Source organism: Protopterus annectens, chromosome 2.part1 (genome assembly GCF_019279795.1).
Source record: "Protopterus annectens isolate FY-2018-M chromosome 2.part1, PAN1.0, whole genome shotgun sequence".
NCBI classification, from domain to species: Eukaryota; Metazoa; Chordata; order Ceratodontiformes; family Protopteridae; genus Protopterus; species Protopterus annectens.
The window spans coordinates 584,832,421-584,853,105 of record NC_056729.1 but is presented as its reverse complement, the minus strand read 5'-3'; the positions used below and the strand labels follow the sequence as shown (position 1 = coordinate 584,853,105).

The 20,685-nt window shown below is 36.7% G+C and overlaps 1 protein-coding gene across 1 annotated transcript in view; it reads left to right on the top strand.

Annotated features, from left to right (window-relative positions):
* Positions 1-6,591: 6,591 nt before the first annotated feature.
* LRRC38 (leucine rich repeat containing 38) overlaps positions 6,592-20,685 on the top strand; it is an 848,191-nt gene continuing 834,097 nt past the window's right edge. Inside the window, exon 1 of the mRNA XM_044062360.1 lies at positions 6,592-7,449. Coding sequence (XP_043918295.1) covers positions 6,822-7,449 — 628 coding nt within the window. The 5' untranslated portion in view covers positions 6,592-6,821. The remainder of the gene's footprint in view (positions 7,450-20,685) is intronic.

Sequence of the window (20,685 nt, the reverse complement as noted above, 5' to 3'; positions counted from 1 at the left end):
CCTTTTGTTCTCTTTTATACTAATTAAAATTAAATGGTTTCGGAATTTCACTTAACTGGGATCTATTATGACGTTGAAGCAATTAGGAGAGGGATATATAAGGAGGGAACACAATGAATTCATTATGTCTGATGAAGTCCTGGATATATTAGGACGAAAATGTGGTGTTTTGTGAACGTTAAATAAATTGTTTTTTTGCCCAAATCTACGTCATGTATTCACTTTGTTACGCTGGTTTCCTGAGTGCTTTGTCGTGGTTGTTTTTTATATATATATAAATATTTTTAGAATGAAAGTCAGATGTAAGAAAAGTGGAAAGAAATTATAAAATAATGTATATAGATATTTTAAAGGCTTCACAGTGGACTTCTAGAGAATATTGTGTTAGATAATGTAGAACTTATAAAAAGAATAAAGAGAAAATTAAAGAATTATTATTTAAAAATATATTACAAATAAAGAAAAAGAGAAGTGGTATTATCTTATTTGAGTATCATACTTAAAGAGAATGTTAGTATAATGAGAGAAATGAAAGATGATAGAGGAGAGGTAAGAAACTCTCACGAATTATGAATATTGTAATAAATTATGTAAAGAAAATGTTTCAAAATAGGGAGAAAGAAAAAAAGAATGGCATGTTAAAAAATTTACAAATTAAGAAAATAAAGAATTGAAAAATGAGATTTCCTATATGGAGTGTTTGTTGGCAAGGACTAGATAAGGTACTGATTAATTCAGTTATACTGTCGGTCAGTTTCAGGACAAGATGGAATAGGATACCAGTTTTATAAGAATTTTATGAACTGGCAGAAAAAAGCACCTATTAAAAGTTATGAATAAGGGTGTAAATGAAGGATTTATTTATAAATATTTATACACTGATATACTTAAATCTTTGTAAAAAAGGAAGATAAAAATAAAATTGAAAATTTGATACTTATAGTATTGAACAACTGGGATAATATGATTTTATGAAGATAATTCAGAAGAGACTGGAAAGTAAAATAAAATGTATTATGGAAGACAGTATATATAGTTTAAGGGGAAAAGGATGACAGGAATTTTTATCAATAGTAAGGACATTTTTGGATGATATTATAAACAGGGCAGATGAAACCAAGCTCATGACAGGAGATTTAAATAAAACATTTGATACAGTACATGACCTTTTGTGGACAATTATGGAAAAGTATAACATTAGTGAGAAAATTAAGAATGCATGTTGTTCTACACATGATAAAAACAAAGTAAGAATTTTACTGAATGGGTGGTTAAGCAAAAAAAATAGATATAAAAATGGCATACATTAGGGATGTCTGATGTGTAGCATATTATTTGCATTAGTTATGAATTTATTAGTTTAGAGATGTAAATTTGCATACAAAGGTGTTACTTATATTACTAATGAAGGAATAACATTCCAGTTATGTTTACTTATACAGATAATATTATATTGATTATGAGAAACAGTGTTTAGATGAAATAACTTATATGCTATGTATATCAATATTTAAGCATTGCAGGCATGATTTTAAAGAAAACAGCAAAAGAGTAGGGGATATAGTAAAGATGGGAGGGATAACTTTTTTGATGAAAGAAATCTCTGTGTTAGAAATAAGATTTGGGACTAGAAATATAACCGAGGAGCAATGGAAAAGGACAATGTATTAAACAAAGGCATTTTTTGCTTTTGGAAAACATGCAAGCTGTTATTTAATAAAAACGTTTATTTGATTAATTCATTTATACTAGGCAATGTTGCATATTAAGCAAGTGGATAAAATCTAAATGTTGCCAATAATCTACAGAAAATAAATACTACAAATATTTTATTTTCTTTTATATGGGGTTTGACATTGAATCCAGTGAAGAGAGGAGTCTTATATATGGATAATGAAGAGTGAGGTTTAGGATTACTAACCCAATTTGTTTATATCATTTTTTAAATCAATATAAAGTTTTGTTTTAAATAAATGATAAAATTAGAAGTTAGTAAATTTACTAAAGTGCAAATATGTGCGGCATTGGGATATGTTAAAAAATTCAAAAGAGAAAAAGAATCTGTAAATAAAGAAATGAGATGTTATCAAAAAAATATTTTATGCAAAATGAAAAAGTGTTGACATTGAAAATAAGAGGAAAGTGAGGTATAAAATATTATGATACGATATTATTATGTCAGTCCTTGGGCTGAGCTAGCGAATTAAATTTTAAAGCTACAGAAGTATGAAAAGCATGGTATAATAAGTAAGTGCCACAATTTTTTATGGAGACTATAGTAATTAATAAATTAACAGTAAATGGAATTTACTATATAAAAAGTCAGAAAAGAGTTTGTATATATTATGGTAAGAAGAAACTACAGAGTGTGTTGTCTTACAACGTATAAGGGTTGCAAAATTGTAGGGAAAAATGATGTAAAGAAAAGTTCTCTGAAAATATAATGGACGTAAATGAAAAAAATATGGATAAGATTATGTACAGATATTATAGCCATAAAATAAGGAAAATATTAGTAAAAATAGATAAAAGATTATTTTATATTGTGTGGACCATTTGGGATGAAAAGATAAGTTAAATCATGTTTAATGGTAAATGGAAACAAGCAGTAATTTTAAGAAAAAATAGATGATGGTTGTGGAAAAAGGATTGTGGTCAAATAAGGATAATGAAGATAGAAGTTTAACACAAAAATGAAAAGTAAGATAATTATGATTGTATGACAATAACAGAAAGAAATGGAAAGTTGTACAATGCATAAATTGTAAATATGTCAATATGTAAGTTTTAAATAGTACTGTAAATAGTGTTTTAAATAAAGAGCCCCTACTTTTCAACAGGTGCTATGGGATCTTTGACATCCACCTGAACTACCACCAACTCAAGCAGACGGCTTCTCAGCTTAACATCTCATCCAAAGTAATATAGGACTATTCAATGAAAGCACATTTCACTGAAACACATTTCATTGTGCACAATTCACTGAAACACATTTCACTGAATGTTATATATGGCCTTTTCCCCACTGTTGTGTGACCCTGGAGTTAGTACATATAGTAAGTGGCAGTGTGGGCTGCGTAGCCCCTCACATATTTTGGATATATATTAAGTTCAGAAAAGAGTAATTTATTGGAATTGCAAGTATCCATGTATATAGTTCAAAATATTTAAAATAAGTGGGGGGCTATGCCCCCCACACCCCCCCCTTATTATATATATTAACTCCAGGGTCACACAACAGTGGGGAAAAGGTCATATATAACTTTCAGTGAAATGTGTTTCAGTAAATTGTGTTTTCAGTGAATTGAGCTTTCAGTGAATTGTGCACAGTGAAATGTGTTTCAGTGAAATGCGCTTTCAGTGAATAGTCCTAGACCCATATATATATATATATATATATATATATATATATATATATATATATATATATATATATATATATATAAATGTTTCATAGTTAAAATATTAACTTTAAACTCATAAACTTCAGGTTGTGCTCTCTCTTCACAGATAAATAATAAACACACTGTCAACATAACAAGGATGCACCTGTTTGTTACAATCAATTTTCTTCTTTACACCATAATTACTCTGGTTCGAAGGCTTGTGATCCAGGAGATCACAGAGGAGCCTAGTCCAAACTTACAGTTGTTCCAAAGTACTGACTTGTTAAGTAATTTTCACACATCATACACTAAACAAATGAAGGCTGAGGGAATAAATCTCTGTACTACAAGAACGACAGCTCAAAGCCTTTCCCTCTGCACCAAGTACCATATAGAAGTGAAAAGAGAGAAGGGTATAAACCCAAAAACCATGGCACAGAAAACAACAGCATTAACCGACTACAATAATTTGTTAGTTACAACTGGAATAGTGTCATGCAGGAGCCAAATATTTATACAGAGAGACACAGATGTGACCATGAATAATAGTTTGGTCAGTGTAAGACAGAAGGCAAATGGAAGTGAAAGGGTTTAACTCTGCATTTTTGACTACAGAAAGCAGCACATTAATATCTCACAGAACTCTAATTAGTGGCATTATTCACTGACTGCTCACTAACTTTTAACATTAGATGATTTATCAGAAAATGAAGAAGCATAAGGATGTCTGGCAGTTAGTGGTGAGGACTAAGCTTAAAGGCTTTAAACTCTTAACAAGCACCTTCCTGTAGTCAAGTGTGCTGAGTGTGATTTTTTTCTGCCTCCATTTGCGTATTGTGTGTCTCTGAGGAAGTCATGATGCCAGGCAGTGCACTGTTCAGGCTTAAAAATCAAATAACTGATGCATTTTATATACAAACACACACGCCTTCTGAATTAATAAATACACCTTGGGTATTTTTTGATCATTGTGCTTCCATCCTTCATCTGAAGCCAGTCTTAGCTGTCTCTCAGCAGTACCAGCTGCAAGAAAACAGCAGCAGTCTAATCTTCCATGCTGTTGGTGGTTCTTCCTGTACTGTATTATATTGTACTATGCTGTGAGGATATAATCTGTTTGTTGATTCATGGAAAAGAAAGAAGGACGTTTCTGGCTGTGCTATCAACATGATGGAATGAGTGTTTGTTGGCAAGGCATGGGCTACATAAAGCTATGGGCACAGGTTGTCTGCTCATTTTACCCCTATTATAATCCACCACTGTTAAGACTGAGCTGCTGATGAGCTATTTGTTCAACTGTTATGTTTGAGTCTCTCCTCATCTTAACTTTCTTTAAATGTGACTGAGTAATTTAGCTGTTAAGTCCACAAGTCTGACACTAAGCAAGAAAAGAACTACTTGTGGCATGTGGATTCAGTTGGTTAAAAATGAGATGGAGGAGAATTAAGGGCTGTCTTATTTGTGGAGTTCAGCAATTGTGCTGATATAAGATGGGTAGTTATATGCACAGCTGAGCAGATTTAGCAGCTCATAGATATGTCCGGGTGACATTCCATATTCTGCATGATAATAATGCATGTATTGTCATACTGCAGTTTCATTGCATGTCTGTAGTTGTGTATTAATTGTTTGCATGCACTTTCCTCACAACTGGCCATACTCTGTACTTCACTAACACTGTCTCTCCCATAGCCTTGTGTTTTTGTTCTTTCACAAACATCATGTTCTCCTAGTCTTCCTCTATGACAGTTATGCATTGTTGAGTATCTTCTCTCCTACATTCTTATATCTTTATCTCCCATGTGTCATTGCTTTAACTGGAAGCCCAGTGTTACTTTCTTCTGGTGCTGTTTCGTTTGTTTGTACAGTGCTACATTGCACATTGTTACATTCCAAGCCCTAAAAAGAAAAGGAAGAACAGATGGCTAAATGTCAAGAGTGCATTAAATAATCAAAACTTGAAAACTAACATCCTAAAGCTCTGAGTCTGAATCCTGCACTTATGTTTTGGCATAATGCATGCTTGAATTTCTTAAGTAGACCTAAGTTTCCACTTCATACCTAAATTTTTATAGCTAGTCAGTCATATAGCTTTGCAAGAAAATTAAACAAATGAGCAAATGTAGTTCTGCCGCACATAGCCAGAAACGACAAAATAACTAAATTATTACAGATAAATTCCAAGCCTTAACAAGATCTGAGATAATTATATCCTAAATGCATTTCAAAGAAGTTGGGAAGGGGGCTAAAGATTGCAGATGACTAATGTTCCACTGCTCATATCTGATAGGACCATACCTACAGTATTTATATACCGTTCTGGATAACATAATCTTCAGCAAAGCTCTCAGGCAAAAATGGTGTGGACCACAGGAATTAAACTTATTTGGGTTTTGTCTTAGAAATTATTTGAAAAAAGATATTTAGAAAATATCTGGGGCTGTTAAAAATAAATCTTTAAACACTGCCTTGGGTTAACAACATGCATATGAGCAGACTATTCTGGAAATCATGGTATTAAATTTGTGGACGGGTGTGGACAGTTCTATGCATTCAACTATGCTGCCTTGCAAAAGCAGAGGTGATTCCCCAGATCAGCTTGCCTTCAGAAAAAAAGAAGCACAGCAGTATTGTACCTGCAAAAATGCATGGAAAAAGCTTAAGAAAACCTTAGGTTTGATTAGATTGTAGCAGTACTTATCAAACATAAATGTCATAAGTGTTAATTTAATTTTTTTTTTTTTGCTTAAAAAAAGAATTATACATGATTTACTGAGAAAGTAAAACAGGTGGAGCACATTCAGCAAGTAAGACAGATGTGACATCAAAGTCTTGATTTCCCACAAACAGTTATGGATGCATAGCTCTCTGTTTAGCAGGCTGCAAGCATTTGTTAAACAATTTTCTTCCAACCAAATCCAAACAGCATTGCATAACTAGTCCGCTGCATAATGTATCAAGCACCTTATATTGTAGCAACACATTAGAAATGAATTGCAACGTATCACATGCCGTCTTAGTGGGGTTTCCTTAGAGGATGATTTACATGAGAAGAGTTTCTTCCAAATGTATCTAGTCTGCTGTTGGAATGCAGCTCATTGCGTAGGAGCTTTTGGTATGCTCTCCTATTAGTAAATTTGATTCCCTCCGTGGAAACCTCCTTCCTCCTCCTCCTCCCCCCAGCATGGTGCTACCTGATCTGTGATGACATGTGATCTCTGTAGAAACACACAGTCACAAACCAGAGGAGCAGAGAGAGACGCACAGTCACTCTCAGCCACACACATACACACACACACATATGCACACACATACACACACAGACACACACAGAGTTGCAGCCACACACTCACATGCATTCACCGATGGAGCTGCTATTCAGCCGAACAAAATGTCTCTCTCTCTGACTTGATCAGAGATTTTAAACTCTGTACAATGTTGCCATGTTTTCCTTTCTATTTTCTGCTCTCTGTCCTTTTCTACACTTCCCTTTTTTCACCCTCTGGGCAGGCATGTCCTACTGTATGTGTTTGTTTGGACTACCATACCATAGACTGCAGGGATCGAGGATTATTAAGCCTTCCAAGCTCATTCCCTCTGGATGTACGGAAACTTCTTATAGCCAACAACAGAATACAAACAGTGCCGCCTGACTTCTTCATCTTTTATGGTGATCTGGTTTACCTGGATCTGAGAAATAACTCTTTAACTTCTATTGAGCAGGGGACCTTCAGTAGTTCCTCAAAACTCGTTTTCCTGGACTTTAGCTACAATAACCTGACTCAATTGGAGGCAGGGGTGTTTAAGGCAGCAGACAAACTGATAAAGCTATGCCTTGGGAACAATAACCTGTCAGCTGTGAACAAGGCTGCCTTTCAGACTTTGGACTCTCTCCAAGTTCTGGAACTGAATGACAATAACCTGGAGAAACTTGATGTGGCTGCCTTGGAGTCCTTGACCTCACTTCGGATTATACGCTTAGAGGGCAACCCCTGGATATGTGACTGTGACTTTGCCAACCTCTATGCCTGGATACGGAAGAATCCACACAAGCTGCAACATGGTAAGGCAGACAAATCCATTAATGCCATCTGTCACTGTGACATTCCTAACTTAATTTCAGTTTATGCTAAATACATCTCTATGCTAAAGAAAAAAATATCTGCAGAAAATATTCAAAATTATACCCAGCATTTCAGGACCTTATTTTTATTATGACTGTGGAACAAATATTTTCTGTGTTCTGAACACTTTTGCCTTGAGCGTGCTCATAAATAGATCTAAGAAATAAAAGTACCATGCTGACAAGAAAGCATTCCAGTATTTAGGTTGTCAGAGGCTGCAAAAATAGGGGTCATCCAAAACAGGATAAACTGCCCTTCTATCTAGATGCAAAGGCAGTTCACAGAATGCTATGCTTGATAGTATTATTAGCAGATGAATTTGAATTATAGCTCAATGAATACATATACTGTGAGTCTTTTTTGTAAATATGCAAGCTTCCTTGTCTGTCCAGAGAAAACTAATAATAATTTGTGGGCACCTACAATTTTTATTTGCTTATGTATTTATTTATTATGCTTTCATGTGCAGGAAGAGAGAAAATCTCACATTACATATCTAACTCATTTCCACGTTTTAGTTCAGCAAAGCCTACAAACCACCAATCTACTAGAAAAATATTTCAGACCTGTGTTTAACAGGTGTATCCATGATTATGCAGCAAATGTCATACCCATGTATAAATTGTCACAGTGTTTCAAGTAGAGTTAGAAGAGTTATCATTCATCTAAGTGTAAACACATGTAAGAATTTTAGATGCAGTTAACAAAAAACAGACAGTTCTGAATGATAGAAATCAGTCTTGAAAGCTCAACGGAGTGTGAACCTGAATCTGAGGAGTCATTCCTCTGTTGTTAAGGGTGATGTCATAGTAATTCATCTTGAGCTGGGCTCCTTGTCACTCTGGCTTTATGTCAACTATTTTAACATGATCCGTGTGTGTGTGTGTGTGTGTGTGTGTGTGTGTGTGTGTGTGTGTGTGTGTGTGTGTGTGTGTGTGTGTGTGTGTGTGTCTGCCTGTGCACCCACAAGTATGCATGTCTTTGTGTATCTGTGCATGCATTTGTGCTAAATGGTTAAAAAGGAATGGGTGACTGTATGTGCAGAAGTTAATCTACGCAGTTGTACATAGTATGGCTGGTAAAATGCCTTAGCAGCCTCAGACGGAGTACAGCGTTAGGTGACAAAAACAGTTCTGCATGGTTGCACAGCCTTTCTCAAGTAGCTGTGAGTATGTATGACAACAGCAAAAAAGCTCTGTGAACGAAGCACTCTAGGCAACAATTCTGTGTTTTTTTCCCCCAGATTATAGCTATTTTGGGATAAACACAATGGTAATATTAAGTATGTGGAATATTGTTTTCTTTGGGCCATTAAAATGCATCTTGCAATTTATCTTTTGAGAAAATAAATGAAGAATTCTTGTTAAGTATATCCTGGTAGGTCACTGAAAATTAAAAGACATTGTGCTTGCCTGGCATGCAACATAAGAAGCAAATGGCTACTGCAGCAAGACACATTAAAGAAATGTAACTGAACGCTGATCTCAACCATAAAACTGTCCAGCAAAGCAATGGGCGTTTTAAGTCGCTCACATAGCTTACATGTGTGAACTGGTCTAGTATTTTCTTATGCATAAGAACTACAGAGTCACCAGTTCAAAATGCAAAACAGTGAAACAGTAACAGGCTATGAAAAATTAAGATCCTTAATTTAAGGTTTCCTCTTCTAAGTTTTGTTTGTAGTCATTTTGAGAAACTTCTGTAAAACCATAAGACTTCATTAAGCATTTTGTAATATAATAGTGGGATCATTGACAGGACTTGTGCAGAAAGAAAAACTTGCCTTTGCTATTTTGTTTCACTTGGTAATGTGGAATGTGTGTCATTAAAGCTGCAAATATTATCACTCAACAGAGCTCTTGGACAAAAATTTGCATACAAGTGAACAACAGAGTCTCATTTTATTTGAAGTGTTAGCACTAAATACATATGTCTAGTAATTATTCATAAAAATCCATAGTGTCTAGTTCTGCATGTGAATTTCAACCTCTTAAAATTCCATAAAGATTCAGAAAGATCTGCTTGTAGCTGAAAACACATTTCTGACTTCTATAAAACGCAACCGATAACTTAATTCTAGGAATTTGTGTTCTTCATCAGTCTAAACCACATGCATACCCATGAAGAGTCCTTCTACCAAAGAATGTTTCTTTTCTTTTTTTTTTTTTTTTTGTGTGTTTGAGATATTTTAGCTAAAGCATCTAAACATCTTAAGAATGTAATATAACACAGATGCTTTAAAGTTGGCCTTCACTGGAGATGAACATACAATTATCCAGTCCATTAAGAAACAGACGGTCTTTAATGTACAGCAAGCAGATAATATCAGTAGTGCCCTGTACACTTCACACACACACACACACACACACACACACACACACACACACACACACACACACACACACACACACACACACACACACATCTTACTGGAATGATACTGTGCAAGCAAGTTTGTTTAATTACACCATTCAATTATTCAATGAAAACACAGATCGCAAGAGTTTCTGTTTCAGAGAACAGTCATTTTATCACCTTGGTATACGATTGCTAGGAAGAGATATCTGATTTTTGTTGTGCTGTGTGAGAGGTTCAGTCTTACCAACTAGACATGGCTGCTGTAGCTGATAAACATTTTGCTAAAAATATGCATAAATGGCAAGCTGGCTACACACATCTCACTAAATATATGAATGAATGGAATGTTGGTTACACACATTTCACTAATAATCTGCACCCATGTCATGCAGGTCACCTTAATTCTCTGTTAGTATGACACTATCATTTATAATCGTACTATATAATTTGTGGTAAGAAAGAAGACCAACTGCTTTGTTTTTCAGAGAAAAGTAAGTGATGGATCAGTTATAACAGACTAACTATGATTCCATATGAATAAAATATATTGAATTTATTCCAGAGTCTTAGCAATATGCAGTAGGGAATTGTGTATATATATGTGTGTGTGTGTGTGGGGGGGGGGGTATACACGTGCTCTTGTAAAAGCAGATAACTGATTATCTTGCTGTATGTGCAATGTATTATACATTTTGTATTAGTTTTTCTCAATACTGATGTCTTTTATTCTTTTCTATGATCTTTTCTCTGGTGACTATTAACCCCCTCCTGTGACTGAATTGTTCATTCTTCCTAGCCTAGTATCTGTACTACCCAACAAAATCATATGGAGGAGTGTCCTTTGTCACCAGTGCACATTTGTCTGCTAAGCTCCCATTTACTTAGTGCTGATAGAGGGATATAGGGCCATCATCATGGCGGGCTCATGACTTTTCTTATGTCCTACTACTCCCACTTCTTGGCAGTCAGTGGGGTACATTTGTTGGGAAGGGGTTGCAACTGGCAGACCATGAAGATGGAGCTTATGTACATGCACATGCAGACACACATGTGCGTGCACACACATACAGATACATACATATATGATTGTCCCATCGTTAAGTGCACTGTCACAACAGCAAAAGCAAAAAGAGCTATCTTTTTAGATCGAATTACAATTACTGTATTTTATTTTTAGCCTGTTAAATGACTTGCTCCTTGATGTAAATGTTGCATGGGTGAACAATATAAACTATCCCATCAACCATCATGTGTTTTGCAAATAACTCATTCAGATAACAGAGAACATGCACAGGCTCCCCAGACAGTAATTACATTTCAGAAATAAACGTCACATATTGAGCCTTTTGAGTCAGACACATTAACTACTAAACTCACCTAGTCCCTTGCAACATTATTATTACCCTCTTATTACCACGTAACCGAATAGCTCTCCAACTTAAGGCCTTAGATTCAACCACACTACCTGAAATGCACAAAGGGTACTAGAATGCTTATCTTTACTGTTGTATAGAGACATGTCTGGTGAGAGTTAGGATGATGTTATTAACTGGATGTTTTCCTGGTGGCTAAAGTGATAGTGTGGAACTAGAAACAGTACATTTTAGCGAAGACTAAGCACCAATGTCTCTTCTACTGGATGAGGAAGAAACAATGTTATTAAATCTTGCTAAAGTAAGATAAGAAGAAATAAAATCTGCATATATATTACCTGATGCAACTAACTTTGAACGTCTTCTAAAAAAGGAAGCAGGTATATAGAATATGTTTTTTATTTGGATTTCACAGCCACTGGGAATAATTTAACTTGTCATGGTTGCACATAAAATCCACAAATTAACTAGCTCTTAGCATACTTTTAAATAAATAAAAATAAAAAAAAACACCAGACCAGCTGGTACTTATGAATGGTTTGACTTATTGCATGCTATAGCTGTTTAGTAACTTATCTGAATATGACTTTTTGTAACCTGTCTGTCAAAAACTGCTTCTTTAGGTTCCTACAAATTCATATTCATCACTCCACTAATGCTATCTGTCCAACTTACCTCTTTGACCTCTTCTTTTACTTTGTCTTTTCTAACATTTATGTATTTTCTATTAAACTCTGTCTTCACATTATGTGGCCAAAATAATTGAATTTTAGTTTCACTATAAGGCCTTCCAGTGGCCATTCTGGATTTATTTCCTTAAGTTTTGTTTTCAAGTCCCACAGCAGTTGTCTCCCCTGGTTTGTAATCATCCTCCTGTAAGTTTTTGCATTCAAATAATCCAAACCATCCTTCAGGTCAAGCAGTGGAATTTTCAAATTTTCTCTTGAGCACTGGGCACCCACAGACATTTGTCCTGCAACTAAAGAGACTAAACACTAATTAATCCAAGCCATCCTTCAGGTCAAGCAGGTCTCTGCCCCCCACATCAAGCAGTGGAATTTTCAAATATTCTATTGAGCACTGGGCACCCACAGACACTTGTCCTACAACTAAAAAGACTAAACACTAATGCAGGTGCTAAACTTTCAAGTGTCTAGACAGTAAAATACCTTACCTGCATTAACTTAAACAAATGTTAGTGAGTGTATTAGTACATTTCTGCTGTATAGTTCCTTAATCAAACCTCTGTACTGATGAGTACATCACCAGGAATAAACAGCTGTAAATTGCTCTCCAGTTAGTATCCCCCCAAACTAAAGTCAATTTTCTTTTGAGAAATACTCAAATCTATAAAATTGCATTTAATGTCCTCTCATGTTTCATCTGTAACTAACCCCAGCTTTAATTCAATATCCTTTTAAGAATGTCAGAAAATTATACTCTGTGCCCATAACATATTCTATAACTTAGTGCAAACATACAGTTTAAGCTACAGTTAAAATTTCAGTTTAACATATAACCATTTAAGCTAACACTACATACTTACTTGGTGTCAGTGTTAGCCCACTTCGCTCACACTCGCTGCGCTCGGGCTTGCTCCGCTCCCCTCCCTGCTCCCTATTCTCACCCGCCCCCCCACTACTTCTACTTTTGTTCTAACCCCTAATCATCTGACCAGTAGTCCAACCCCTATTTCCCTAACAACTAGCCCAACCCACTCATCCTACCTCCCCCCACCCTCCAATCCAATTACATCCCACACTGATCCCACTCCCAACAACACATTCCCAGACAACACACCTCTACCCTCACACACAACCAACCAGGTATCCTAGTTGTACTACTCACTCAAAGTAGTATCATGTTACCCACACTCACATCCCTATCACTAGCTCTACTATCTCTAACCTTCCTAACTTCCTTACAAACAGACCTACCACTGCACAACTACTCCTATCCCACTACCCACACTAGCCCATCCTCTCAAACCCACTCACACTTCTACATCTTCCCCACAATCATAAATCTTACAACTACATATTACTCACTAACAAAAATGACACCATCTCACCACACTAAGAAAAACTCTCATAGACCAAGCTCACAAACAATTAATATTAAAAAAACACATACTGACACTCCTACAAACTCTGCTAACCTCTGGTGACATTCACTCAAATCCAGGTCCCCTCTCAGCCAGACAAACATCAGACCTGCTGATCCTAAATCTCAACATAAGAAGTATTACCAACAAGCTAACAGACCTACATGCATTCATAGTCCACTACAACCCTGATATACTCACAATTACAGAGACCTGGCTTAAACCCAGAATCCAAGATGAAGACTCCCCCCACCCCAGGGTATAATACACTTAGATCTGATAGAACAAACAGGAAAGGAGGAGGAGTAGCCATTCTCTTTAAAAACACCCTTAACCTCCAGCTCCTGCACACCACACCACCCACTTTTCAAAATGCTGTCTGTCTGTCTCTTTTGGCTTTTCCCGGTTAGGGGTCACCACAGCGGAACTCCGGTCCGCTAATGATTGGCAGTAGATTTTTACATGCCGAGTTGCCAGCCCTGATGCACAACCTTCTATGAAGGTACGCCCATTCACGCATGTCTCCCCACAGAAGAAACATCCTTAACCTCCAGCTTCTGCACACCACACCACCCACTTTTCAAAATGCTGAGGTCCTATTTTCTGTCCTATCAATAAGAAACACCAAGAAGATCAATATAATATGCTACTACATACCTACAGGCAACAACTCACTCATAATAGAAGACATCCTACACTGGACAAAGGACAATCTACCTCAGGAAACAATCCTACTAGGAGACCTTAACACTGACTGGGCAGCCTGTAACTCCAGCAGCCCCTCTGCACATATCAATCTATATGGGTTCTTTCAACTAATTGAAGAACCAACTAGAATAGATGAGAAAACAAAGAAAGAATCCATACTGGACTGGACACTAACCAACTATTCCAAACAAAACAATACAGTAGGCTATCTCCCAGATGATCTAAGTGATCATCTCCCCACCTTCCTACTCCATAAATACTCCAATCACCCCAAACCAGTAGTCTACAAATTCATACAAGATGACTGTAATCTTACCCCACAATACCTAAATACTGTCCTAAGCCACTGCAATTGGGAACCACTAAGGACACTTAGGTTAGACCAGGCAGTAGACTACTTCAATACTACCTTCTCTAACATCCTTAACAGTCTAGCTCCCAGCAGAAAGATCAGAGTTAAAGCCAACTACGCACCCTGGCTAAATAGGGACACCAGAGCCTTACTAAAAGCTAGAGATAAAGCCTGGAAAATCTGGAAAACTGACAAAGCCCCTAACTCCAGGCAATACTATCAACAACTTAGAAACAAGGCCAAGGCTGAATCCAAAATAAACAAACAAAATTATTTTCTTAGTGCCCAAAGGAAATATTCAAATAATCCACAAAAATTCTGGCATGTCATTAACTCCCTACTAAAGCCAGGCAAAACCACTACTCCAGCACCCAGCTCTACTAACAATACCCTAGACATAGCTTCTCAATTTAATAACCATTTTACTAAATCCATCTTAGCCCTGTCCAGTCAAATAACCAAAAACAGTCTACCTCAATCACAACCTAACCTACCCTACATCATCCCCTCTTTCAGCCTATCACCAGTGTCCACCTCAACAATCCAAAAACTCCTCCTAAAACTAAAGCCAACCACACTGGCAGCTAACAACATACCTGCTGCAACCCAGAAATGGCTATCATATCCTGTCTCCATCCTAATCAACCGCTCCATACTAGAATCCTACATACCCAAACTCTGGAAAGTATCTCACATAATTCCTATCCATAAAGGAGGTAATTCTTATGAATTCTCCAGCTACCAACCTATTGCCATCCTTTGCCCTTTATCCAAAATTGTTGAGAAATGCATCCACTTGCAAGTGATGACATTTCTTAACACACAATCTACTATCTACCACACAACACGGTTTCCGTCCACATCATAGCACTACCACAGTCCTTCTATCCTTCACTAATCATATAAACCTACACAGGAATGATAACATATATGTATCAGCCATTCTCCTAGACCTCTCAAAAGCATTTGATATGGTCTCCCACTCCATTCTACTAGACTCACTAACATCATTATCTTTCACCTCCTCTAATATAGCCTGGTTCAGAAGCTACCTATCTGACAGGCAACAATCAGTCCAGTGGAAAGGAACTCTGTCTACACAACTTCCAATCACCATAGGAGTCCCACAGGGTTCTATACTTGGGCCGCTATTGTTCTCTATTTTCACAAATAACCTCAATAGCTCTACACAACATGCCACACTCATACAATATGCGGATGATTCAACCCTGATCTGCTCTGCCTCATCTCCCACCACCCTACATACACTCACTCAAGATACCTTTAACTCAATAGAAAAATGGTTATCAGTTATCCAACTAATTCTAAATCCCAAAAAGACAAAACTGCTACTATTTACCCCTAATAGATAAAAAAAAACCCTCTCCTTTATCATAACATCTAAGGACGGCACCACCATCTCCCCTTCTACCCACACCAAACTTCTGGGCATTGAAATAGACAATAATCTCCACTTTGATGTTCACATCTCACATACCATAAAACTAGTACACAAAAAAACTAGGCTTCCTATACAGGCATAAGCCCTTTCTCTCACAAAAAGCAAGAGTCACTCTTGCAAAAAGCTACCTCCTCCCAACTCTATTATACGCAGCACCAATCTTTACCCAAATCAGATAATGTGACCTAGACAAACTAGAATCATGCTACAATAAAATAGCCAAATTTGCTACTAACTCAACCTTTAAAACCCTCACTGTGCTGCATTAAAAGAACTAAAAGCATACAATATTCTCAAATATCCTGAAAAAACCCCTCATTATCCAACCTACTTACTGTCTATACTGCAAACTGGTACCTAAGATCCAGTGAAAAATCTCTCGTCTCCATCACCAAGGCTAACAATAATGCAGGGAAAGTGCTCTACTTCCACACCGTTGCCAGAAATTGGAGCTCTCTTCCCCTATCCATGTCCACTGCCCCCTCCACATCCATATTCAAAAACTCCCTCAAATTGCACCTTCTTAGTACCTGGTTATGCCCTTGTATCACATAACCCTACCCATACTACTATTAACTCCCCAAACTCCTCTCTGATCACATGCTGGATCTCTGATCCCCTGTAGACTTGGTCATCTGAAAGGGTACTTTTAACTGTAGAATCTTACTTGATATATTTTCTTCTCTTACCATTGTATAACTGACATTGTCTTTTTATCTATGTTCTATATCTTCTTTTACCTGGAGTGTTTTATTAATTTCTTGTTATATTACTATGCTCAGCATACATGATGCAACCTGTTTTGTGTATTATGTTGGATGTACTGTATTTGTATAACTTGATGCTGGAGCTTTTCTCCCAGGCCTCCTCTGAAAATGGACCTGGTTCAGTCGGAATTTCCCGGTTAACAAATGTAAAATAAATAATAAATAAATAAATTCAATGGAATTCACAAAGTGTTTTCTCTGGCACTGCAATTCAACTATATCTTAGCATGAACATTATTTTAATGTCCTCTGAGATACTTCTTATTTATCTGAAGAAACTCTGTAACAGAGTTACGTGCATTTGGGACTGAAGTTTAGTACTGGCCACAGACTGCTCTCTCGCTGTAGAATTTGAAAGTTCTTTCCTGTGTCTCCTTTGGTTTATTTCAAGTGCATCACTTGTTTTCTTTCTCACAAAATATGCTAATTAACTCACAAGTACAAACTGAACATACATTGTTTTATTATCGCTGTTAATGGTCAGTCATCTAGTTAACAATCAGGTTTACTCAACTTACTGCATTCATTAAACTGCACTCATTATGAAACCAAAGCTCTTCACAATCCAATAATACAAACAATCAATGTAAAAACACATATTAGCATTTTAATGCGTAAGGATTTCAGTACTGCATGTGAAATTGTTGAAAGAGAGAGTTTAATTTTCAAGTAGGGCTTAAAAATGTTCATCTGCTCACGAAACCTAACTCTTTTACATGGACAGTAGCTGTCATACCTAGCATTTTGAGTAACCAAGGCCCCAGGAGGCACTAAAGCTGCCAAGAAGGGCCAAAGCTAGAAGTAAGGCAAGTTTTATTCAGAAACATTAATTACTATGTAGTAAAGAAGCAGTAATGCCTGTCTTGTTGTGGACAGACAGAACACTATATGGGCCACTGGTCCACAGTTCCTGACTATCAATCTGTGATATGATTCAGACTCCCTGAACATGATCTTTTGACATTTAAGCTTCATAGCTGGAAATTGGCATAATGGTTAAAATGTTTATTTTAGAGACACAAGACACATGGTTTCATTCTCAAATGAGATAATTGGGTAGGCTTGAAATAGCCCACAGGGACAATTAGCCTAGTATTAACATGTATATACCCTACCTCTATGCCTACCCTATCTCAATCCTAATTAACAGAACCATAACTGAGGCCTCAATCCCCTCAATTTGGAAAATATCCTATGTTATTCCACTTCCACTCCAGGGATCACCACATCCACAGAACTATCCACATATAGACCACCTATAGCCACACTATCAAATTATTGGAAAGGCAAAAGCACAACCAACTAATGCTACAACCAACTAATGCTCTATAAAAAACTCCTCTCATCATACAACAACCATCATAACACAACCATCCTCATTTAAACCTCTCTTTCCTAATCGTTAATCTAAACTTGTCCTATAATAAATAAATAAAAAAAAAATATCCTAAAATCATCCTCCCTATGGAACAAAGATATCTTAAAATATTCTATACTTCTACTTACTTTAAAAACCCTGTATCTTGTATCTACTGCCCTTGACTGGTGGACACACTACCTCACTGGGAGACAACAAATGGGTCTTAAAACTCTCCAACTCTCTCCTCTCCTCTCATGTACTATCAGGGTTCCTCTCTTCTCCCTCTCTTCCTCCTCTTTCTTTTCCTCACTCATCCTAGACATCCACACCTGCATTCAATATTGCCAATCATTATCCAATATATTCGACTAATGTTCTCTTCAATGTCCTAACCACCCTACTACTGACTGCCACCTAAGTCAAAATAAAAAAGCTGAACTCCATCAAGCTCTTCCCACCCCAACAAATCTAAAACCAAAACTTCAAAACTCTTCTTCCTGAAAAGGACATGATATATGTATGTATATATATATATATATTATTAACATTAATAGGTGTCTAACTTCAACAACTCAACACGAATTCACAGGGAAAGGGGCAGTGGTGAAGAACTTGCAGAGGATGATTCTGATTCTTTCCACAGCAAGTCCCAGGACAATACCTACAAAATTTATGTTGGTTTAGGAGTTAGCATAATGGTTAAGTTGTCTACCTTACAGACACAATGCACGGTTTGATACTCATCATTAAGGGAAATTGGCTAGGCTTAAAATGCCCCATAAGGGCAGCTATCCTACCACTTGCCTTGCCCATAGATTAATATTAGGCAGTCAGTGTTTACACTATTATGATCCTTGCCCAAACAACCATTCAATAAAAAGTTGCCACACAAGTTAAAGCCAATGATCCAGTTGTCAAGATTTACCTTAAAGGTGCTTAAGGTACTACTCTGTTTCACATGAAGTTGGAGTTTATTTCTGAGGTGAGGAGCATATCCTGATATTACTGCATTCTACCAATGTGGATTCTTAACTTGTTGATAAATATTTAAGTCTGTTGTGCTGGTATTAATTAAGGGAAGTTAACTTTTTTACAATTCTTAAACAATGATGTTTTTAAGCAGACTTTTTTTTACATTTTTTTGTTTTCTTTCATGCTCTGCATACCTCAGAGTTAAGCTTTCTGAATTCATGCAATTTACAGATCTAAGGAACTTTTGTTTAATTAATGTTTAGCTGTTTATAAGATTGTTGTTTTTCATCTGCAGTCTTCTTTATTTTCCAAAGAGTAGAAAATAAGTCAAATGCAACAACACAGCCATTTTTCAAAGTTCTGTATTTGTGTTTAATCAGTTCCCTAGTTATTTCATCTCCATAGTGCAGACAGTTAAAGCCTGTGAGCAAGAAACTTAAGGGCTCAGCCATCAGCAGTGAGACTGAACAGCTGCCGCTGAATTTACTATCCCAGCGGAAGCAGTAATACTGACATCTAAGGCTGGGTATTGCAGAGATACCATGCCATGATGCATGATATATGTGCTTGCCAGGGAATCTGTGTTGTTGCTGTTGTTAAGTACGCATGGATTGCTTGCATAATTTAATTAATAGTTTAGTACTAAACTAACTGCCCTTGCAAAGCATTTTAGGCCTAGCCAATTATCCCTTGTGAGGCTCAAATCTTGCAACTTGTGTTTATAAGGCAAACACCTTAGCCATTAAGCCACCCTCTCAGCCATATACGTGTTCATGCACAGATAGCACAGAACATTCTGAGCACTTCACAGTGGGTTTAAGCATGCATGATCATGCATGTTACTGAATATTCTGAGCACTTTATCCTGAGGTTTAGCATGTATGAAAGCTTGCATCCATGTAAGTATGGCACAGAACATTCTGAAAGCTTCACAATGGGATTAAGCTTGCATGGAGGTATGAATGCATGCATGGCACAGAACATTCTCAGCACTTACTGATCTGGTTAAGTATCTGTAGTGTAGCTAGAGTGCAGTGAAGTGGGCAGTTGCACTGTGTGCAAGGTATCGGAGGGGCACAATTGTTAGAGGTGACTGATTTTTGCAGTCAGGGCTAAAGTCCCTGATGCACCATTGATTCAGTGCTTTCTGTGTGGAATGAATGTATCAAGTTCTTTGTTAGATTTGTAGCAAGCACTTTGCCACAATTAATGAAAAAACAACCTTTGTTTTTTTTTTTTTTTTTTATGTTGGCTGATCAGGGATAATGAACTTTTTCTTTCTTGACTCAGAGGATTTTTTTTTTAATTAGGATGGGAGATCCAGATTAGGGAGCTGCAACTGCAATCGGCACTAGGACAGCTAGCTATATGTTATTTAAGCATGCATGGCACAGAACAATCTGAGCAATTCATTAGTCAGAGTATTTGTTAAGGAGATGGGAGTTATAACATTGCATAGCCCTAATGGGTGCCTAATTTAATGGCCTCCCATGACTAGCTGTCACCTCCTGGAAATAAATAAGCCTTTCAGTCAATGATATAGCTGATTGACAAGCAAAAGGTTAAAAACATAGAGAACACAACTGGTAGCTATTTTTTCCTCCACATTGAGACCTTTCTGTTTTCATATATTGTTTTTTTCTATTTAAAGCTGCTTTATAATACATTCAGTAATTATAATTGTTGGTGTTCTCCCATCAGTATTGTATTACTCCCACT